This window comes from Lissotriton vulgaris, chromosome 6 (genome assembly GCF_964263255.1).
Source record: "Lissotriton vulgaris chromosome 6, aLisVul1.2, whole genome shotgun sequence".
NCBI lineage: Eukaryota > Metazoa > Chordata > Amphibia > Caudata > Salamandridae > Lissotriton > Lissotriton vulgaris.
The window spans coordinates 753,375,297-753,400,170 of NC_141694.1; the positions used below are offsets into that span (position 1 = coordinate 753,375,297).

The 24,874-nt window shown below is 44.3% G+C and overlaps 1 protein-coding gene across 4 annotated transcripts in view; it reads left to right on the top strand.

Moving 5' to 3' along the window:
- FAM184A (family with sequence similarity 184 member A) overlaps positions 1-24,874 on the top strand; it is a 499,679-nt gene that overhangs the window by 346,201 nt on the left and 128,604 nt on the right. For all 4 annotated transcript variants that reach the window (XM_086926730.1, XM_086926731.1, XM_086926733.1 and 1 more), the window contains exon 8: positions 12,912-13,033. In XM_086926730.1, coding sequence (XP_086782856.1) covers positions 12,912-13,033 — 122 coding nt within the window. The remainder of the gene's footprint in view (positions 1-12,911; positions 13,034-24,874) is intronic.

Here is a 24,874-nt window from a genome sequence, read left to right on the forward strand (position 1 = left end):
ATGTCTCACAACACATTGATTCTCAAATCTTTTTGTCATGTTCTTTGTCCCCCATTGCTACTGTTTTTTTCCCTTGAAATTATACTTCTAGCAGTTAGACCTTTTTATTGGATTATACTCCCTGATATCATACCTGGCAGTTTTCTCATCCCTGTTGTCTGAGGGAGTTTGATGCTCTGCTAAACGCAGCAGCTTTTAGTTCCATGATATCCGAGGAAGTCTGTTTTACCCAATATTTTTTTTCGCCTAAGAAGGAGACAATTAACACTTTTCATGTATACTATTCTCTGCGGGGAGCACCATGGCTACTGGGAAGAGGAGCACTTTCCTCGGGCAGTCAAGGACTCAACAGACCTTCTCAACGTGCATTCCTTGACAGTAGTGTAAGGAGGTGCACTCAATAACCTACTTCCAAACAACAAATCTGCAGTGGCAGCTCGCACAGGTAACACTGTGGGGCGGAACTTGGTGGGGGGGTAGTAGAGTGTGACTTACGACTGGAAAGTGGAGAGTAAGGAAATAAATAAATAAAAGCACTTACTTTGCGCTTGCTGCTTCGGCGATGCTGCGAGCGCAAAGTAAGTGCTTTTATTTATTTATTTCCTTACTCTCCACTTTCCCGTCTTATGTCACACTTCACTACCCTCCCACCCAGCCCCGCCCCACAGCGTCACGGGTGCGAGACCCCACTGCAATTCTGGCAGGGTTGCTCCCAACTGCCATTGCATAATTTTGTTCTGTATTATATAAAAATTGAAGACAGTCTATAGTATACACTTTGAAAAAACTGAGTGAAGAACCTCAACTGAATTTTAAAATAGTTGCTCCTGGACAGAACTGCATCACAACCTACTACATTTCCTTCCATGTTCTGTGATGTCATCTCCATAATGTGCCATAGAAAAATATAGACTATACTAATCATAGATGTTGTATGAGCTAGGTATCATCTGAAGGTACCTAAATAATTGCTTGGGATTGTAAATTATGCATGGAAGTCAGAAAAAAAGTTGAAAACCTCTGCATTATGCAACTGATGTACAGACTGTAGCACGCAACTGGCTTTTGAAATGAGTTGACAGGAAGTCAGCAGCCATGGTGGTTGTCCCCCATGGTGTTTGAATACTTAAGAAAATTTAATTAAAACATGCTAACTATAACAAAGATCCTGTAGTACTGGATATATTTATATGTTTTGGATGAATCAAGGGCAGAGAATCAAAACGGATACAATTTCCTGAGCAGGATAAATATCTCAGTGAATGCTGTAGTCTTTGGTGTGGAGTGTATTAGTGGAATGAGCCTGTAGTTCAGAGCTTTCCAGAGATAGACCTGAAACTGGGAAACTGCCCACTCTACCTTAGCCAGCAACCGCTGTAAGTAGAGAAGTGTTCATCTGGGCTTCCTTGTACTCTATATTTGAGGATGCCATTGAGTGAAGAAAGAGGATGGGGTATAAGCTAATAAAGCCCTAAAAAGGCAGTACAAGCTTTAGGAAGCATAACCATTTTAATCGTGCTTACCTGCTCCAACAACAAGAGTGGAACATGTGTGAATCTTTTCAAAAGCTGGAGACAGGGATCTTATCATGCTTCTATGTGTATCTTTTCTAACATCTGATCTGACAAACTTGAATCACCGGTATCCAGAACTCATGTTTTATGATGAAAAAGTGTGTATAATCAGTGGGAAATATAAGTGTTCCTGACACTTTCCTGTAATTCTCCATCTGAAAAACTAGAGAACCCAGACACAGGCTCACAGCTCCTATAGATTCTTTAATCTCACAAGTTAAGAATATCCATGGCTTGGAAGTTAATATGAGTTTCTTCCTTGTGAACTGTTAGTAAAGTGAAATGCACTTCTGTTGTCTCCATATAGAGGATCTGCTGGGATCAACTAACTCAAAAACTTACTGATCCCTAATAATCAAAAAATTGTGTACGTTAGGTTATCTGATGAAGTAGGGCAAACAGATCGCATGCATCTGAATTATGTCCTGTATACTCATTAGTATGTGTATGTGAGGGAAAAGAATTGTCTTTAGGACAAGAACCCTCACTCACCCAAGAGTGGCATGCTTCATCATTGGGTTCCCTCTTCACACCCGAACTGCAAGGTCCATGGTGTGGGCTACAACTCCTCAAAGGGGAGGAGCTGAGGTGTTTTGCAAGGATGAGCAATGAGAAAGGGTTAGCGAGGGGCAGAGTGCAGAAAGAAATAGATATACAGGTGATAAATAAAACTATCTCCAGGGGTCTGAGTAGGCTCTATTCAGTGCGCCTCTGGGATAGAGTTTAAAAAGAGGACTAGGGATCAAACAAATATATCCCTATCAAGGATTGACATGTTTCTTCCCATAACAGGATTCCGGGGCATTCATCAGGATCTTAAAAGTTATATAGTTAATCTGTGTCAACTCGTGAAAATGAGAAAAAAGTTATAAATGTAATTTTACTGGCCACCCCATTATCAAAGTGGCCAGGATAGCGATGACCCGTATTTTTCTGGGAACACCGTTTACTTAGTGTTCAGAAAGTGGGGTCCACTCTAGAACCATACGGTATGTCTTGTGGTGCCCAACTGTTTGGTCTGTGCCTGCCCCACAACAGACGTCCCTGCGAGAGTGGACCACTGCCTACTCCTAAAAATTGTTTTTGATAACATTCACAAAGGAGAAGTGATCTCTAGAGGATCTCTTCCCGTTTGCAAATGGGTTGTCACTACATTTGTGTTTGTGATAATGGTAAAATATTAACGTTTTGCGACCTGATTTTAGTTGTAATCGTTAATACATGCCATTCTGAATATGTATTTGGAGAGAATGCCTGAAATACGCCCCTTTCAAATACCGATTCAGTCACAAACCCAAATTTTGATTCAGTAAACATTTACCTAATTGCAGTTTGGGTTTCATAAATAACAAAAAGCCTTTTTGCAGGTGTGAATGGCCCGATTCTATAAATGGGACCTTTTGCCAGTGCAAGACATCTTTGTACATCTGGCCATATAGCCCAAGGTCCCAGCAAGAATACAATTGTTCTCTAACTGATGACATTGCTATTGCATCAAAACAGGGCGAGCAATCTATGCACTTACTTGAGGGCTGCACAGCAGGTTTGAATATGACAGAAAGCAGATATATCATGAAATAATAGTCTAGTGATTTGCTTTTTAAGACCTGCTCACATCCACAAAATGTCTCTCGGTTGTGGATTAACATACATCAGTGTAGTGAAAGTTTTGGCATTAACACGTAGGCCATCAGGCTTTTTAGCCAGTTAGACCCTGTGGAACTGGGTTCTACATCCAGGTCAAAGCTACCTTACGCTTGTCCAGCACTAAAGCCAATGCAGAGCATTTCCTGACTTCTTTAGGGTTATCTTGCATATAAAAAAAAGTGAAACCAGAGGTGTAGGTATCAACATGGCCTTTAGTATGTTCAAAAGACGTTCGTCTGGCAATTCCTTACATCTATACAAGTCCAGACCATATGTTGCAAGTAAGCGACAGATAATTGTATCTAAGGCAATTCACACCTGTAGATAGTCAACATTTCTGCATTTTTATAGGAGTTTAAGATCCTTAGGACACAGGTTTGAAATGTAATATTATGTGCCTGGAATTCAGTGAAATCTGCGGAGTCTGCACAGCAGAAACATCTCTACTCATCCATGACCGGTTCACTTAAATCAGTCTTCCACAATTTCTTAGCACTCATTTCAGTATAATCTACTTTTCATAATCTCTTCATATGTATGTTACAGCCATACCCATGTTTCAGAGGCTGTTATGATCTAAGACACTAGTGTAAGTTCATGTGGTTCACTGGGAAAGTGTTCCTCAACTGTCTGTAAAGTATGGCATGGCAAGAAGTACATAAACATATCTAATGAGATAATGTCCCCTCTGTTATTGTATTGTTTTAGTTTCACAAACGGTGAGCTATCAAATAAGTAATCTATGCAGGTCAGTCCCAACCTATCCAATGTAATGGTTGTTAGCCAAAAGAATCATGGAGGAGCACAGCTGGGACCACCCAGCTGTCCCAAACACGCTATGCTAGGCCACATCAGAATGTGCTGCAGACTTTATTTGTCTATTCTTCCTGCATGTCCTATGCATCTGGGTGATCACCCTCGTCCCAACTGTACCAAAATCAGACCTCACTGCTAGATGAGATGAATGATGGCACCAAAACTCTGCGAAGTGAACCTATGTCATCAGAAATCGAGATTCAATGCCAGAACCGTGAAAACACCCCCTAGCATATGATTATGTTGACACTTCCCACAATAACAATACTTGCGGTAGTGTGTTCGCTAATGTCAGTTTGGAAAAATGCACCCTCAGGAGTGAGAAAAAGTTCCTGGTTAATGAATCAGGATGTTAAGAAATCGGTACAAGAATTTAGGAGAAACGTTTTTCTGACAGCTATCCTACCAGTGGTAGTGGTAGTTTCTCAATCTGTGAAGATAGCTTGTCCATCATATGTCTGAAATTGTATTTACGAACTGATTCACAATCCCTGTTTATTGTAATGCCTAAATAACATACAGAACATATGCTAGCAAAGTGGGACATCCAGGTCAGTGATCTTGATGGATGGTATCTTTGTAAATACATCTGACTTACTCCACTTTATGCAAAAGCCAGAGGAGGAACCTAATTTAAATACAGCACAGATGATAGAAAATAAGTTGTCTCATATAAAGGAGGATATCGTCTGCATATTTGGACATCAGGCGATATCGAGAAAGGAAATTTATGCCCAAGTGGATCTAAAGAAGGCCACAAGCCAACTGTGCAATTACAAGTTGCGACAGTAGGCAATTGTGCCTCATCCCGCTCATTGCGATAAATGGGTCTGACAGTAGGCTGTTAGTCCTCACCAAGACAGTTGAGATTGCACACAGCAACAACACTAGTCAGAACATGAGGTCCACTCCCAATTACATCACAATTCCTGCACAAGAAAAGACAAGCTTATGAGAGTCAAATGCCTTCAATGCACCTGAAAAGGGCAACGTAGTCGCGTATTAGAATTGGATCAAGGAGATGAAGCATCAAAAGAGGGTGTGGTGATTATAAATAGTTGCACAGCATTTTATGTTTCCAGCCTGATAAGGAAACACATCAGATTCATTCTGTTTGCACAAAGGGTGGTAGAAGGGATAGAGTAGGCCATCTTTTGAAGGTCTTGACATAGTCTTAACATCTTGCCTAGTCGTAAACGCCGGTACAAAAGGGGGTGGTGATGGACGGAGCATCTGAATCAATCAAACACTCACACCCAGTCAAAAGATCTCGGTTTAATCCATCACCGTTCTTTAGCCCACTCAGCCACCCCAGTTCAGACATGGCTATATGCAAATCAGTCTGACCCTGTGCCTCATGGGAACAGTCCAGCCCGAACTGCCAAGCCATGTCTTCCCTGGACCGGAAACAAGCTTCCGAGGACCGGTTTCTGGCATTCCAGTCGTCTTCAGCCCGGCTTGCTTGAATCCAGTGGCAAAGTGAGCAAGGGACTCACGTCTGAGCATACCCTGCCACACTTATGGCGGCCAAAAACGGTACAAAAGGGGGTGGTGATGGACGGAGCATCTGAATCAATCAAACACTCATACCCAGTCAAAAGATCTGGGTTTTATCCATCACCGTTCTTTAGCCTACTCTGCCACCCCAGTTCAGACATGGCTATATGCAAATCAGTCTGACCCTGTGCCTCATGGGAACAGTCCAGCCCGTACTGCCAAGCCATGTCTTCCCTGGACCGGAAACCAGCTTCCGATGACCGGTTTCTGGCATTCCAGCCGTCTTCAGCCCGGCTTGCTTGAATCCAGTGGCAAAGTGAGCAAGGGACTCACGTCTTAGCATACCCTGCCACACTTATGGTGGCCAAAAGCAGTCCAAAAGGGGGTGGTGATGGACTGAGCATCTGAATCAATCAAACACTCTCACCCAGTCAAAAGATCTGGGTTTAATCCATCACCGTTCTTTAGCCCACTCTGCCACCCCAGTCCAGACATGGCTATATGCAAATCAGTGTGACCCTGTGCCTCATGGGAACAGTCCTCCCGAACTGCCAAGCCATGTCTTCCCTGGACCGGAAACAAGCTTCTGGGTTTTGATGGATTAAACCCAGATCTTTTGACTGGGCATGAGTGCTTGATTTCAGTGCCCCACATACAAAGAGTGTAATAAAACAACATCATCAGATGCCTCTACCTCTTTCTGTACGCAACATCATCACACCCCCCCTCAAGAGGATATTACAGAGGCACATATAGAGAGAATATTTCCAAAGGGCGTGGAAGAGGTGCCTTCACTCGCACCACACCCTCCACTTCCAAACCGTGACTCACTTTTTATTCCTCCCAGCCATGTAACACCTGTCGGGGAATTCTACAAGTTTTCTTTCCTTACTGGATAACCATAGCAACAGACCAGTGGTTGTTGGAAAATATTCAACATGGTTATTGTCTAGAGCTCTTCAAAACACCTCTAAACATCCCACCTCGCAGGCACATACTTTACAAACAGCGCCAAACCTTTCTCAAACAAGAAGTACAGGCTCTCTTGCAAAAAGGAGTCATAGAGCTTGTTCCTCTACCACAACAAGGTTCAAGAGTATATTCTCTATTATTTCTCATTACCAAAAAAGATAGTTCACATTTACCCATATTAGACCTTAGACCATTAAATCAATAAACCCTTTCAGAGCACTTCCACATGGTAACTCTTTAACATGTAATTTCTCTTTTACAACAGTGCAACTTTATGTCTGCACTAGACTTAAAGGACACCTAGTTTCACATCCCACTACACCCAGCTCACCGAAAATACCTCAGGTTTGTCATAGCGGGATCACATTTACAGTTCAAAGTGCTTCCCTTTGGAGTCACTACCGCACCCAGGGTGTTCACCTAATAGCTAGCGTAGTTGCAGCACATCTACGCAGAAAAAGTATTCATGTCTTCATGTCTTTCCATATTTGGACAATTGGCTCATCAAAGCCAGTGCACTTCAGTTGTTCCTACAACACACTCAGATCACTATACAACTTCTCCATTAATTGGGGTTTACAATCAACATATACACATCTTCAGCCTTCACAGATTCAGCCTTATCTAGGTGCTATTCTCAACACAATGTTGGGGGTAGCCTACCCAAACACAGTTAGGATTCACATCACAGCGCTGCTACATCAATTTTACCCCAATCAACAAGTAACAGTCAAAATAGTTCACTGAATTCTAGGCATGATTGTGTCTTGTATTGCAATAGTGCCATATGCAAGACTACATATGCGTCCGTTGCAGGAGTGTCTTGTGAGTCAATGGTCTCAGTCACAGGGTCAATTACACGATCTTGTGTTGATAGACAGCCACACACATCACTCTCTGCAGTGGTGGAATACAAATAGCAACAGAGCGGCTGCTCCTCGACCCTGTTTCCCAGATCATTCTCATAGCGGACGCATCCCTTACAGAACGGGGTGCACACCTACAGAATCTCACAGTTCACTGTCTCTGGGACACTAAAGACCAGAGTCTCCACATCAACTACCTAGAACTTCAAGCACTCCACCTAGCATTGAAAGCATTTCTTGTCCACCGCTACACAGCATATCACGCTTATCTCAGATGATTTGCTGTGGCCAATATGACACACCATTCACCTGTTAGCGGATCATATCCCAGGGATGGACAACAACTTTGCCGACCTCCTCAGCAGTATGTGGCTTCAAGTCCTCGAGTAGGAACTCCACCCCAGAGTCCTCCTACTCCCATACTTCTACAGGTGGGGATTTCCACGGATAGACCTCTTTGCAACCGCAGACAACGCAAAATGCCCAAACTTCACCTTCAGGTTACCACACCCACTATCCAAGGGCAATTCTCTATGGAGGAACTGGTCAGGGATATTTGCCTATGCTTTTCGATCTCTCCCTCTTCTTCCATTTGTAGCTCGGAAGGTAAAGGCAAACGTCTCTCACCCTCATTCTGCTAGCTCCCACTTGGGCTCAACAACTATGGTTCCCTTCTCTACTCAAGCTTTCAGTAGTGCCACACGAGAAGCTTTCCCTCAACCCAGATCTTGTCATTCAGACACATGGAGACGTCAGGCACCCAAATCCAAAGGACCTCAACCTTACTCTTTATCTCCTGAGGTCATAGAATTTGGTTGCCTAAATCTCCCACCAGAATGTATGACTATTCTCAAAGAGGCCTGTAAACCCACAACTAGAGCCTGTTAAGCTGCGAAGTGGAAAAGATAAATTTTCTACTGCCATTTGAAGCACATCGACCCATTTGATGCAACGGTATAAATTATTTTCTGTTATCTGCTGCATTTGCAGACTTCTGGACTAGTGTACACTTCAATACGCTTGAATCTGGCTGCAGTAGCTGTCTACCTGCAAAACAAGACAACATCTATCACTGTTTAAGATACCAGTTATTAAGGCATTCAGGGAAGGCCTCAATAGAGTAATTCCACCCAGGGTTTCCCCTGCACATGCTTGGAACCTCAACGTGAAACTCACCAGACTTATGGGTCCACCATTTGAACCCTTGCATAATTGCACTCTCCCGTGCCCATATCAAAATCTGGTCTTTCTAGATGGATGATTAAATGCATTCAGACATGTTTCACCAAAGATAAAGAAATTGGCCAACACCTCCTAGAACACACTCTACTTGCAAAATAATAGCACATATGGCTTTTCTAGGCAATATACCAATACCTGAGTTGTGTAAAGCAGCTACATGGTCATCCCCACACACAGGCAGAGATAGAATGTGTCCTAGGTTACCAAGCAACCTTTTAGCGAAGATGCCGAGTCTGTCTTCAATTTCCACCGCACTCGATATAAACGTAACCACGACCCCTCCCTGTTTCACTTCCTGGTTACGGCAGACACGATCATTGACTGCCTCGAGACCCCGCAAACGCCGAAAACTATCCGATTAGGTAAGCAATCATTGGGTCACTCGCAGCCCCTCTGCTTGTAGAATTTTGGCAAATAATGGATTTATTAATCATTAGTCCTCCCCCCTCCTTTCTCCTAGATACGGACACGTTAAATCATTTTGGACTTAGAGTGCAGAAACGCGAGGTAAATCACTGATAATGCATTGGTGTGTTTATAAACTTTCCTTGTATATGGTAACTGAATTCACCTAAATTACAGTCCTTTCGCGCCCTTAGATAAAGTACGAGGCGGTTTGGATAACACCAGATGTCAGCCGACTTGCTCCTCCTTTTTTAAGGTAAATGCCTGTTTGTCAGCTACCCAGTCTCTGAACAAATCGAATACAGTTAATGAACTGAAATGCCATGAATTTTAGTGCTCGCACAGTGTATGTATTTTAATGACTCTGCCAAGCGGGTATCCCCGCTATGGCATTTTCGGGACTCTTTGTAGACCCGTAAGCCTGATTAGTTTTCCCTATTCCTTTTTACCCTAGGAGGCCAGCCTACCGTCCCCTAGTCCTGATGAAGACCCGCTCTGTAAGGGCGACCAACCCTACAATTTCATAGGGTCGAAACGTTGACTACTCTCACCACCCTTACCAACTCCTATCGCCAATCAGGATTTGTACAGCTATTTAGGAGTTTGTTTTTGTGCAATAATATAGTGACATTTGCATATTTTTCCGTGTGGCTCCGATTTAGGGGGACCATCTCAGGAATGTATATATGAATATTGACTAATGGTGTATATAAATGATTACTGTGTCCTAATTCCACTCTTCACTGAATTCCCTCACAGCACTTCCCTCCCTTTTTCACATGTGGACATAAAATATTTTGATAAAGCATAAATTTTTTTATCTTGGATACATATCGTATAACCATGAAAATGTTGATACAGGAGCTTTGTGAATAAAAACATCGCATCTTTGATTTGTTTTTTCCTTTCATTTTTCTTCTATTTATACTAAATCCTTGTATTGTATATAAATTGTTCCTTCAAGTCCGGGACCCTTCTGTCCATAATACCTGCAAAACAAGACAACATCTATCACTGTTTAAGATACCAGTTATTAAGGCATTCAGGGAAGGCCTCAATAGAGTAATTCCACCCAGGGTTCCCCCTGCACCTGCTTGGAATCTCAACGTGAAACTCACCAGACTTATGGGTCCACCATTTGAACCCTTGCATAATTGCACTCTCCCATGCCTATATCAAAATCTGGTCTTTCTAGATGGATGAATAAATGTATTCAGACATGTTTCACCAAAGCTAAAAGAACTTGGCCAACACCTCCTAGAACACACTCTACTTGCAAAATAATAGCACATATGGCTTTTCTAGGCAATATAACAATACCTGAGTTGTGTAAAGCAGCTACATGGTCAATCCCACACACTTTCACTAAACATAACTGTGTGGATGTATTAGCACGTCAACAAAGAAATGTAGGACAGGCTGTGCTATGTACCCTTTTCCAAACAACTGCAACACCCGCAGGTTAGCCACAACCTTCTGGAAGGCACTGCTTTATAGCCTGTGCATTATATGTGTATCTACTTCCACAGATGTCATCAAACAGATTATGTTGCTTAGCCTGTAAGCATCAGTTTGTGGCATTGGCATGTAGTACCGTAGATTTACATGTGCCTGCCCACCTTCCCGGCACCTGTGGCTGTTGCAATATCTACTTACAATATCATATGCATGGCCATCTCTTTACTAAAACGTACCCACAATCCAGTCTCACCCGTCTGCGGGAAAACAATTTAACAATGGAGTCAATGCCTATGCGCAATATCACCGAGAGGAGGAGTCACTTTACCTCATGGCTTGAAAGACATCTTTGAAGAAAAACAGCTTGCACAGATCTGAACCCAACACTAGATTGCAGGAGTATGCAGAGTATGTGAATCTACAGCACTACTTGCCATGGACAGATACTTACAGGATGAGTTACATACTCCTCAGAGAGCAGGGCAGGCTGGTGAGGGAGGTCCTCATTTTTTTTCAGGAGGCCCTAGTCAGACACTGAGTCAAGGAGAGACAGAAGGAAAGGCGGGACTAGGAGAGAAAGAGCGACAAAAGGGGGTAGTATTATGAGCATTGGACAGGAAGAGACAGTGGAGAGCGATCCGGTCCAAGGTATGAAGAGAGTAAGGAGAACTTCAAAGGGGAAGGGGTGAGACATGGAGGGAACCAAGCAAGAAAAAGGAGAGACAATCATGGAAGGAAGATGAGACATGAGACAGGGAGGGACAGGATAAGTGAAAGTTAAGGGACAAACCAGTGGATACATGCGCTGGAGTGGAAGATAAAAAGGGAAGATAAACATGGTAAGCAGAAAGTTGATCATGGAAATGAGAGAGACTGCAGAAGAGAAAAAGAGTAAGGCTTGAACTTGAGAGGAGAGCAACAAATGTGACTGCTATCCTTTAACAGAAGTTAGTTTATAATTGGACACATTATCAAGTATACTTTTACATAATGTAGTCAACATAGTCACCTCTAATGAAATTAAAGGCACTATTCATCCTCACATAATCACTGTAAATAACAAGTGTTAGTTTTACCCAGTACTGGTGGTGCTCAATTTACCAACCTTCGATCTGGAGGCCATTAACTTCTTACACTTAAGCCGCTCCCTAGCCCAGCGTAAACCAAACCCTTCCCTATCCCCACCCAAACTCCACAGCTTATTTGGGTGAGTATCTGCACTTATCTTATTTTTCCAATTTAAAGCACTGGCGTAGTGAGAGGACTCCCTGATAAGGTGCCTCACTACTTCATTGGTAGGGTCATACTCCTCTCTTTGGCGGCTGAGACCCTGTATTTAACTATTGACTCCTCTTCTCGCTGATGAAATCCAGTATTTCCTGCGGGATAGGTGCCTCTTTCGACCGCATGTAACTGGAGTAGTTGCAGCGGGACAGACAGTGCCCGAGTGTACACTGAGTGACTGTTGCAAGGAATAAATATGCTGAGTTTCTGCAGACCAGATGTTTCAAATGGTTGTTGACATTAAGCATATGGCTTAAAGCAGGAATGTTGTCCATAGGTTCCAAAGCTGCGGAGAAGAGAGAAAAAAAAACAAAAAAAAGATAAAATACGATTTAAAAAAAACAGGGCAGTGGTCTCGCATAGGAATTTGTAAAGTGCAAAATAAATATTCCTATGGACATTTGGCGGACAACAGGGTATGTGCAGAGGCACAAATGCGCGCAGTCGATGTACTGTACAAATATGGTGCCGGCACATCTGTTTTTAACAGCCTTAAAATTAATTCCCAGTCATCCCACTAGCTGGCGGTTTACCTACCCTTTGAGATGGAAAACCGCCAGGCCATAGAAGTTTATCAATTCACCGAAAGTGACACAAACAGAAAAAGACCATGAGGCCTATTTGTTCAACCCACTTCCCCACCTCTTGCAACACCTGGTAGATCCATTTCTTCATTTTAAGCAATGGCCAATTCCAAGCAAAAGTCTAAGCTGACATTTCTACCTATAGTCTTGTATCACTACCCGTGAATTTCTACCTCACTTTCTTACCAGTCCAAGCTGGGGCTGACCTTCGTGTATGCCCAACCCGATGTGCTCTAGATTAAGCCAGTGTCCCTTTCCATATTACTTAGTCATCTCACCATCATTTGTCTTTCTGTCTTAGAAACAGTCACTTGATTCTTTGGAAAATGGGGGATTTTCACTTTCTGAGATCTACAGCCTGTTTGAGCATGGAGTTTATGTTACTGAGCTATCTTTTAGCATGTGCAAATGATTCTGGTGGTGGTCATGTGGAAATTCGATTTTTTTAAAGAAAAGCCTATTTTTATCTCTAATCCCACAAATGATTATTCCTAGGAAAGCACCTGATATGGGCTCTTTTACAGATATCTGCAAATGGTTACTTGGTCTGTATTTTTCTCATACAGAAAGAATTGGAACAAGAGAGACAGCAACATGAAGCAATACTTTCCCACACACGCGAAGAAGAGAAATTCAAAATAGATAAAATAGCCCGTGACATGGAGTTGAAATGGACAGAAAATCTCAGGTACTTTTAGGGTTTATCTTCCTGGTATATAGCCTGTACCTGCACATACCACTGTATTTTAAACAGTGTGGGAATTTCCTGCTGAACTTGATTGTGTGTACCTTGTTGAATTATGTTCAAAGTTACCTGACTAAAGCTGTAAATAAAACAATAGAATGTGAGAACCTAGGTTACCAAAACATTAGAGCATTTCAGAGTGAATGCTATCCATTTCTCTATCAAGGGTACAAAAATAACGCAAATAATGAATGATGTTATTTACTCTACGTTTCAAATTCCTTGAACTTTGTAAAGACATTTTTTGAAGTGCTTATCCTCGCCAAGTTATATTGCCTTACACTGGCACTGTTCCTCACAGGTGGACTATAAATTCTCTATGGTTTGTCTACGAATCACTTATGACTGACTACTTGGTCAGAATTTGAAATTGACATTGGCAACTCTGATTCTTTTCAGCATCTTCGCAGCAATTGATTATTTTTCTAACCCAACTTTTCTTTTGAACTCATGTCATGAAATACAGATCCCAGCGGCTGTATACTTTTGTCAGACTGAAAGATGTGTCTATTAATGATAGTGTACCATTACCTTGTGCTTTTTTTCCCTACTCTCTTGTGTAGTAAACTTAGGAAGTAATTTATGTTCTTAAACCATTTTAAACTGCATAGCAATTGGGAGGTTTGAATGCTTGTTTCTCTGGTTAAATGTCTCACCACTTCTGGGTTGCATCAGGGAGTACTCATTGAAAGATATACTGAATTTTGCATTGTGATTAATTGGCCCTCATGACCCTCTTTGACATTTTTGTATTTTTCTGCACAATGTTATTCATTAATGCGCACTGTGTGCATTCTGAAATGCAAATGTCTTAGTGCAAGTGTTTACATGTCTGTTATCTAAATCTAGACAATATGAATTGTCGTGTTTCATGACTGGGAACAAAGGATTGTTCATTTTCAGAGGTGCATATTTCAATCACCCCCTGGTATTCAAGTTGATCTAAGATCTCTCTGGCCTGTTATTTAGCTTCTTGTTTCATTGGATACTGCCTCTATGCAGTAGGAGTGTTTTTTATAGGAATTATGTAATGGGATGAATCTTCACATCCGAACATGGTTTTTATATAATGCTGGAGCTTGAGCTACCGCCCACTCCTGTGCATATGTGTATTGCAAGTGCCTGGGAATATGATCTGAGAATGCCGGCATAATTACCGTTTTCCCTCTAGGGCAATCCTTGACGAATGCAGGCGGCCAATCGTGTTCAGCTAACAGAATGTCATAGCCAAAAGTAAGGTTCTCCTAAAAGAGGCCTCTAACTTTTCTACACTTGTCCCCCACCATTTGGGGCGTTATTTCATACAATTTATGTTGGACACTTACCCTAATATCATGTGTTTCCACTGTGATATAATCATTTAAGTCCTCTGTCACCAGAAATGCCATCAGATTTTGGCGAGCTATTGGTATCTCTGCCTCACTGTCTGGTATCGTCAGAGCCCCTTCTCTGTTCAGTAGTTGAGTCCTCAGAATTCTGGGCATGTCTGATCTTTAGAGTTGCAATCTTCTTCTTTTTGAACTGTGGCTTTTGCTTTGGCTTCTCTTCTTTTTTGGAAGTGTAATCTTGAGCGTGCTGCTTGTCTCTGGACTTTGTACGCTCTTCGTGTCTTTCTGACTACTCTTCCCTCTCTGAGTTTTTCGATGAACCCTGAAAGGAACGAGAGGAAAGTGTATTAGTATTGATACCTGTCAGGTTTCCTAATATTATCCCTATTCCTGAAATTATACCTCTTTTCAGAGGGCTCCTGTGGAGGAGATCTACCTCAGGATTGAGATCTGTTTCCCTTAAATGTTTGTTGTGTTTTATTGTCCCACTTCTTTTTAGGAGAAGCAGGTGTCTGCTTGGTAGTGTCCTTTTCAGGACTGCCCATTAGCTGTGGTTTTAAAGCTTTCCCACCCAAACTGTCTCTGCCTAATTCTGCATACGCAGTTTCAATTATTTTCGGTAGTTCATGTTCCAGTTCTAAAGGACTGAACTCCCTAAGGCATTGGCGGATAGCAACTAACGCTGCTACCCTTTTTATATTAGCTAAAATTATGGCTGATACCTGGGCCTAGTTACCTAGTAACTTCATCCCTGAGTTCAGAGCAGGCTCTCCCCGTACTTGTTCTGTATTTATCTTAATGCATTGGTTATCACTGCTAATGAAGGAATACAGTGAGTTCTGGTATATATGGCAGCAAAGACTGTACCCCAGGTGGTACAATCCTCTACTTGTGGTATTATCCCCATGGGCAAGCAGATTGTTAGAATTCTGTGTTTTTCATTTGGATTAGTATTCGGGAATACTGCTTCTAACTGTGTTATTTTCTGAGCTACCCAGAATAGCATTTGTTTGCATGTTTGAGGGCATTTTGCCCATTACTGCGTGTAATGTTTGTGGTGTGATTTTAGTTGCTGTACCCTGAGAATGAGTACCATTTGTTACAACTGTTACTGATTGGACTGTGAAAGTCCTCATGACGAATTGCGTAATGTTTCTGTAAATTTTATTTAAATCTTTGTGTTGGATGAGTATGTCTCCTTGTGACATGGTTTCAATGTCAGGATGTGGTGTTTAAGCCGCTAATATTGGCCATGGTGCCCCTTCCCCTCCGAGTGGGCCTAATCTTACTCTTCTTCTTAAATGGGGGAGTGCGCCTTTAAACCAGTATAAGTGTTCCTGGTACGTGAGTGGAATTTCTATGTCCTCGAACGGACCATATTCCATTGGTGCATCTCCTTCTGTATAGTAGTGAAATGTCTATGTTCCCGCATCTGCTGCTAGGAATGTAACCCACAAATTAAATACCTCTGTTTTGTTTCATTCATGTGCCTCAATCACTGAAACTACTAAGCCACCCCTGGCTGATAAACTATTCCCTATTTTGTCTCTGGGTGGCTGTATTTCTGAATGTTGGTGCAATTTTTATGGCGTTTGCACTTTCTTCTGCGGCTGAGAAGTGTAGATCTACTACCGGGTTATCTCTGTCCTCAGTCATTTTTGTAAAGAAGAAGTTTGTTCAAGGGAACTAAGATAACATTTTTATGCACAATTTTAGGAATACTGTGTCCTTCAAGCTTGATTAACCACCAGCTAATAAAAAGGATTTTTTGCCTACTCAGCTGTGGCGGAGTTAGTGCCTACCCACTCCAGACGTCTGTGGTGTTTTGAAAGTAGGGGTCTCTGAGAACAGCACAACTGAACTACTCAGATTCTACTGTTAAATAAGTACCCAACCAACGTTGGCGGTGCCATGTTGTGTAGTTCTTATATTACCTATACAGGATCTGCGCTTTCCGCATAACAAACTGTTGGTTTGGTGGCAGACTGGTTCCGAGCACCCCCACTGGATAAATGATCTGGTTTGCATTAGCTAGCTCACAGTGCCACTAGAACCTCCTCTTATCGGGGAGAGAATAGTTTCTGGCAAACTCAGAACATGACAATCCTGATCCCCCCCAGGATACTGGAAACAATATACTACTTTTCGCTCAGTCACTCATGCTCACTTAGTTTGTCTCATAGTTACACGGAATAAACCGTCTGGGCGTTTCAATAAGGTTTTATTGAACAGTTGTTATTCTAGTGTAGAATAGATTTTCTGTACCAAGCATTAGACAGTAGCAGAGATAGATGAGTAGCAGAACTACAAAAGTAAAGGGATGGTACAGTTCTACCATTTTGCAGTAATCATGGATATATACAAGTACATAAAACACATGATAAGAAAGTACGTATTCCAACGATGCCTCCCTAACTAGATGTACCTAAATGTACTTGGCATCAGTGTAGGTGTTATGCGTTATGCGCTTTGCCAAGAATCCCTCAAAGGTCTAGTCAACACCATTACCTGAGTAAGGAGAGAATATGGGACCCCGTTCAGGTCTCAAGTTGGACACACTGCTAGCTGGAGCATCTGCATGCAGGAACCTCAGCGTCACTGGTCAGTGTGTCAGCCGGGAAGTCACGGTCTCCTCTCTCTGTCTAAGCAAGACATGATGTATATATACCCACAGGTCTCCCCACGGGTCCTACCTTGCTGTGGTATTGTGTCAGCCTAAAGGATGACGTTGGGCTTGAACTTTGACATAGATTTTATACCGGAGATGGTCATCCTGCTGTGAGTCCTGCTGTGCTTCCAAGAAGCCTCATACATAATGTTTGAGTATCAAACCAGGGAAAACCCTGCGTTCTGAATGCAGTGTTGTATCTAGGTTAAAGGTCAGTCCCTATGAACTGTTATGTATGAAATGTAGGGAAGGATATAAGTGGACGGTTGCAATGTTTTTCCTGCACCTATAGAGGGTACCTATATGGAATATAACAATATATATCCATATATACATACCGACTGAAGTGGCCTGATCTCTTGGGTCTGTCTGCACTTCTGCATAGAGCAAAATAGCATAGAGCCTTGGCAGTGTGTGATATGCCCCTAGGAGAATGGGATATCGGGGATGTTTGGAAGGGCTAAAACGATGAGGCCCTGAGGCGAAGGGGAGAGAGACAAAGTGAAGGAAGGCAGGTTAGAGTTTGATTGTGGGTACTGGATTTCGCCTTTTCTCAGTGATGACTGATCTAGAGCTCACTTGTGCTGGGCGAAGCGGTACTAAGTGGTTTTGCTTTGGCAATGGCCCCAAAAGAGAATAAACAGTGTGGGACCAAGGCCTAGAAGGGTTTTTCTTCTTTCTGAGGGCCCAATTTAACAGAGGTTGTTGAAAGGGTCGTATTGTGGGTGCAGAGTGAGACAATGGGTCCTAGAACCAATGGATGGCCTCTGCGGAGATGTCGGTGACCACCCAGGAAGAAACCAACCAGAGACACTGTAAATTTGACTATTGGGTATGTGCGTCAATTGGGAAGGAGGTTGCCAAGGTAAGCTGTTGGAGCATGAAGCTAAATCTAAGAAGATTTCTATCCTGGGCTTTTCCCGGCATGTCAGAGTCAAGTGATTTGAAGTCAGGGACATGTTTCTGGTGGATGACCAAGGGAACAAGGTGACAATTAATATATCCTCCCAATTACCAAATAAAAAATTGATGAGCAAAGGTAGTTGAATGGAGATGGACTGATGGACTTGGTGCATTAGGAAATGATCACATACATGAATGCTAAGAAAGGGAAGATTTTGGAGTTAATGATACAGGATTTTATATTTTCCTGAAACTCAGCCTTGCTGTCTTGACGTGTAGACAAGATCTGCAACCCATTAAAAAGAGATGGCCGCTCATGGGCCTATGGCTCCCCAGTGCATCCTGACAAGACTGAGGGTGAGAGAGAGAAGAAAGTCCCCATTTTAGGTAATACTGCGATGGCAAGGGATTAATTATTGTCCAGAGAGGATTGTGATGTTCAGCCAGTGATATAAGGGATTCTACTTATAGCTCATTTGGTGCCCGAGGCGTTGTGGCTCTGAGATGGTTTGATGACATCCCCCAAAATAGAAAGGTGAGGATATGTGTGGCGTGTTAATGGTTCAAACTGTTACTAAAAGCAATAGTTAAATACTGTGCATTTCTTTGGGATTGCACTGTTTTGTTGATTCCAGATGTCTTTCCTTCCCCTTTTTTTCAAAATGGATAGGGTAATTTACCGAATCTTTTTGCCTGAGAAATATTATTGTACAGAATAACTGACTTTTTTATATAAACGAAGTGTCTTTCTGCGATAGACTGTTATCTTTGTTTGTGCAGAATTCACTTTTCATTTTCGAATGATTTCGAATGATTTTTTACAAGCAAGATTAAACTTATCCAGGACTCTTTTCCATCTGGTGTACCTGTTAGACCGCCGATGTCCGAGGTTGATACGTCTCCCTCAGTTGTGCAGGGCGCCACATTGGCCGAGTTTCCACCCTTGCCAGCCTCCGCATCCTTAGCGCTTATGGGCAATTTAAAATCTGGGTCCCGCTTGACCCCTGCCCTGCTAAGCTCTTGGGTAAATTGGCGGAGGTGGTTAATCCACTGGCGCACCCTCTTCTCAACCTTTCGTTGAGTCTGGGAGTGGTTCCGCCAGTGTGGAAGCAGGCAATGGTCATCCCGTTGCTGAAAAAGCCGGGACTTGACCCGAAAGCTCCAGCTAATTACAGGCCAATTTCGCTGCTGCCGGCCCTTGTAAAAATCTTGGAGAAGCACGTTCAGTCGGTGCTCTCCAATTTTCTGGAGTCTCATGAGATCTTACATGACTCCCAGTCGGGCTTCCGTTCAAATCGTAGCACCGAGACCGCGCTCCTTGAGGTTTCTGAAACCATCAAGGGGGTGTTGGATACCGGGGGCAAAGTCATGTTGGTGTTGTTGGATTTGTCGGCGGCTTTTGACACCGTCCCCCATGAGGGCCTGCTCGCAAGACTCTTTGAGATTGGTCTTCGGGGGACGGTGCTCAGATGGTTTTCGTCCTTTTTAGCCGGCCGCCGGCAAACGGTCTGGACATCATCTGACACCGCTGTGATGCCGTCTTTGGGAGTTGGGGTCCCTCAGGGCTCTATATTGAGCCCGACCCTTTTTAACATCTTCATGACCCCTTTGGAGGCGGTGGCGGAGTCATTTGGTGCCCGGATCGTGTCGTATGCCGACGACACCCAGCTCCTCTTCTCTTGCGAGAGAGGGGCTGACTTTGACGGGGAGAGTATCCGGAATTGCCTTGGGGCTGTGTTCACATGGTTCCAACTGAACAGCCTCAAGTGCAATTCCGACAAATCTGAGGTACTCTTCTTCGGGTGCGATACGGAGCCTAGCTGGCAGGCCTGGTGGCCCATCGACATGTTCCCTCCGTCCGGTTCTTCCCCCATGGCTAAAAACCTGGGGGTCAAGATGGACAAGGGGCTGACGATGAAAGCCCAGATCCTGGGGGTGACCGGCACCTGCTTCGGCCTTTTAAAAATGCTGCAGAGGTTTCTGCCTCTCTTGTCTGAGGAGCACAGGAGGCTGACTGTGCAGGCTCTGATAGGCTCCAGGTTGGATTATGCCAACATTCTTTACCTGGGCCTGCCAGAGTACCTGTTGCAGCGGCTTCAAGTTGCGCAGAACGCGGCGGCCAGGGCCATCTTTGGCCTAAATAGACGCACCAGCGTCTCCGGGTTATTGGTGACGCTGCACTGGCTACCCATCCGCAAACGGATCGCCTTTAAGGCTATGACGTTGGCCTACAAGGCGCTCCATGCCGTGGGAGCAAAACATCTCCAAAAAAGACTGGCTTTTTATCACCCGGCCCGCTCGTTGAGGTCTGAATCTCTACTTTTGGCCGCTGTTCCGCGTGTTAAGAGGGCTCGCTTGGGCGGCCGCTCCTTCAGTTTGTTGGCTCCACAGATGTGGAATTCACTACCGCTCCCACTGCGGGGGGCGACTACTCTCCTTGATTTTAGAAGAGGTCTTAAAACTTGGCTGTTTTCCCAATAGGTTTGCTAGCAGTTCCTCTCTTTTTGTCTGTTTGCTTTTCAACCTTTTTATCTGTGTTGTGTTATGGTGAAATCAGTTCTCCTTACCTAAAGCGCCGGGACACTCTTTTTGAGTAACCGTTGCGCTATACAAAAGAATAAATAACATAACATAACATAACATAACATACGTTCGATAAAAAGATCTGAATCTAAATATAAGCCTTTTTACAGAACTGCTTAAATTATAAATGTGCGGTTCTTTTAATTACCATTGTGAATCTCTGCTGGCAAGGACTCAGTGATCTGGTAGTGACAATTGTCTTGTTATTGAAAATTTCAAAACGTCTATTTTGGAGCTGCCATTGCATACAAAAGACTGAAAAGACATTGCAGGCCGAAAGATAACATGCTAAGATCTCTGAATGGAGAAACAGTTCCCCTCAGCGAGCTCGAGGAAGCAGCCCAGTTTCCTTCAGTGTCTCGTTATCCTATTATACTTTCAAGTACTAAGACACGTACCCCACACATAATTAAAGGGAGAGGCAACAGACGGAGAACTAGAAGTAGAGCTTCTGGTCAAACCAGATCCCGAAATAAACTTCACTCAGTGATCAGGCTATATGAGTGGAAGAAATAATTGTAATCCCCAAAGCAGAGGTACAGAATGACACCCTAAAATGATTCCTCCAAAGAAGTGTCGGAAAACCCTCTTCAGCAGCTGGAAACAAGAGTCCTTATGTGCTTTAAGGATAGCCATAGGAAGTGAATTAACGCACGAAAGATACCACAGAGTATATTCAGGTACTTTCTGTTCAAAACAAAAAAGACTTGAGGATGAAAACCCACTCTGGATTTATCCTTCATCAACAAATTACTCAGGAAGCAGTCTTTTCAGATAACACCACCTTTTAGCTGTAATTCCTCTAGATCAATCAAATTTTGTTATGTTAAAATTATTTTTATAGAGACCACATTGCTATAACCCTCCGTGGTTCTCTCAAGGTGAGTGGTTCAAACTACTCAAAGTACCCCCAGAAAGTGTAACCAATACATGTTGATTAAGCCAGGCCCGTCCACTTTGCATTTGTCAAGAGACTGAAAATATCTCTGCTTTGTGGGAAATGGCCAGTGCTAAGCAAGTTCAGATCTGCCCCCAGTCTCTGCAAAATGCATGACCTCAGTGGATGCTTTTCTGCCTGACTATGTCATTATGGTAACCCATAATTGGGTGGTTAGCTGGTAACAGTGCTCTCTGCCCAAATGACACTTTCATCAATGCTGTCTCTCCTGCACATTCTGCACGCACAGTGCTTTTGATTTAACACGAGGAAACACCTTGTGAGCTTGTCTACATACATTAACATGTCTGGGGCAATTGTCAAGAAAAGAAAGTTGGTAGTCGATAAGTACAAGCAAAAAATGCATATTCTATCAAAGGAATACAAGGAATTTGTAAGAAGCAGATGGTAAAAGGCAACAGTCAAGTTAATATATATCACACTCATTAGGTCGAAGCCTGCATTGCAGGGCATGGCCCTGCTGCCGGCAAAGACCTATTGTGAACAGGGGGATTTCAGTACTGCGTGAAACCACGCCCCCTTTTTCCATTGGCAGGCCTCGCGAAATGGAGGCCTGCCATTGGAACTTCCGTGTGTTTTGTTGATTTGTCCACTTTCGATCCAGCCTCCTGAGGACTGGGTGACCTGCTTTACGGCACCCTGACAAAATTTCCTTGTATATTGTCATGGCAACCGTCAAGCAGGCCACCGTGTCCGGAGGAGCCCCGCTAGGATTGGCCCAGTGCCGCCTACGTCACCGGAGGCAAGGGGGCGTGGCCAGGCAAATAGGAAGCTTGTTAAATGAAAGACAACAAAGCCTGCCGTCTGCAGCACAATAGAGCTGTCCTCACACAAAGCTGGCCTTGTACTACAGCAGCCGGGCTGCTATTTCCTCCCATGATGCACTTGTTCCACTCACATTCTAACTAACGTTTTCCAATGATATGAATTTCCCAAGACCTCGGGCGTGGGCTGAAATATGAAGAAAATAAAGAACGCGATCACTAGGAAGCAGACTTGCAACAGGAAATATGTTAACAAACCGGCTCCTGCTGCACAGACGCCTGGAAGACCTCACTCATTGGGCAGAGCTAGCCAGAGACCGCATTACGAGAAATGCAGGCCTCTGAACGGGCGTGGGATAAACCGCATCAAATCAGGAGACAATGCAGGAGTTGCACCAGCCCCCAACAAGCGGGATCAACAGGCAGAGAAACAGGTAGGTGCGAGGACCAATTCACATGAGAAATTAAGAGGGAACTCCCCTCACCAGCAAACATCAGGTCAAATGCTTGCTGGCAATTTCAAACCCCACAAAAACATGCAGGTAGACCGGTTCATTCACAAACCCAAAGTACGACGAGAACCAGCCCCAACTAAATACATTTAGAAAGGTTTTTTTTTTTAAGGCTGGAACAGTTAATCCGAAAAACCAATCTATGTAGCAAGAGAAACTGCACAGTGTTAATCTACAAAACCCAAACTATGTGGCAACTACGACTGGTCCAATTAATTCACAACCCTAAATGTGACGCGAGAGGCTGGGCCAGTTTCAAGTAATTACAAGTGAGGCAGGAACCGCTAACAAACTATGAACAGAGACACTGGACTAATTGCTAGTCAAAGTCAAAAACACACCCACCAGTCTACAAAGGACGGGGCTTAGAAACAAATGGCAACCGCTTGTTATTTTTTTGCTGTCTTCCCCAGACAGCCATTTTCACAAACTAATTGCGCAGTGCAACAGGACAGACGCCCGGTCATTGGTTTAAATGAATTACTGCAAGCTAATTTTCACTGGCTTCTGCCAGAAAAAACTAATATACAGAGTACAGCATCAAGTGGGCAGACATGTCTTCGCCACCCCCCCCCGTTCCCCTTAGGCAGGGCTACTGAGCCCGGGCATCGCCTCAGCTGCTGTCCGTCTTGGGGGGTGGGGGTGGTAAGTCAGCTCCTGGGGCTTATGGAGCAGCCAGCCCTTTCGGGCTTTGGGCAACGCAACCAAGATACTATCCGCCTTTCGAATTTCAGCGGAGTCGGGTTCAGGGCTCTGGCCCGCTTGAGCCGGATGTTGCGTCTCCCTGGGGTTTAGTCGGTGTAGGCCCCATGTCGGGGTGGGGGGAGAGCTGCAGGCTCCGCGAGGCTCCCCCTCACTTGGGACTGCAAATATCCACAGGCCTCGTTACGACGGGGGGAGGGGGCAGTGGCGACACGAAGCCCCCCCCCCCCCGGGTTGCTAATCTCTGAGCACTCGTCAGGCAGAGGTGGCAGCAGTTTGCACTGCTAGGAGCCCCGGGAGAACCGTCTGCTCAGTGGTGTGAGGTCGTAGGCCTCTGCAGGCAGCCCGGAGCTTGCAACGCGGCCTACACCCCAGCTAGCGTGCCTCCTCCTGCATCAGTTTGAGGAGATACAATGATCGGAGGGAGTAAGTCTGACTTCTCGATGCCAACATTACCATCCGACTTTCGCGCCTGCCTGCGGTACCTGGAAGGGGACTTGGTAGCTGCTGTGCGGTGGTTGGGCAGCGCCAGTTGGGAGACAACAGCTTTGGGAAGTGTCTGAGACTTCATCTGAGTGCGTGTGGCAATAGCGTCCTATAGTCCAGTGGACTGCGAGCGTTTTACCTGCCGAAGTCGATTAATCGAGTCGCTACCCTAATTTGGGTTCAAAGGCCGAGACTGATTGAGAGGGCATTCGGAAGATAGTTAGGAGCCTTGATGTCTTTGCTTCGGGCGGGCACGGTTTGGCTGCATCAGGACAGGCTGTGTACCTGTGCGGGACAGGACAGACTGGCCTTTCAGTAAGTCGGCTAGTACAGCGGCTGCTGCTGCCTGATTGAGGCAGGTTTCCCGGCTTGCTAGGGGTTTAGAGAGCTGCTTTGTGGGGGCCCGCTGCGTGGTCAGGCTATGCGTAGGACACATAGGCGGCCTGCCGAGGGTCAGCTGGGGGTGAAGGTACAGTTGATAGTCTGTGAGACCCCTAGACGGCCTGCCCTGATGATTTTCTCTGGCCAGAGTTCAGCGGAATCTTGCTTGCGTTTTGTACGGCCTGGGAGCAAAGCGGGCTCTCCTGACAAGACCACCACCACGTCCACCACCACCACATCCACCACCATATTCACCACCACATTCACCACACATTCACCACCACATTCACCACCACATTCACCACCACATCCACCACCACCACATCCACATCCACCACTACATCCACCCCCACCACATCCACCATATCCGCCACAGCCACCACCACATTCACCACCACCACATCCACCACCACCACATCCACATCCACCACTACACCACCACCACATCCACCACCAGATCCACCACATCCACCACCAGATCCACCACCACATCCACCAC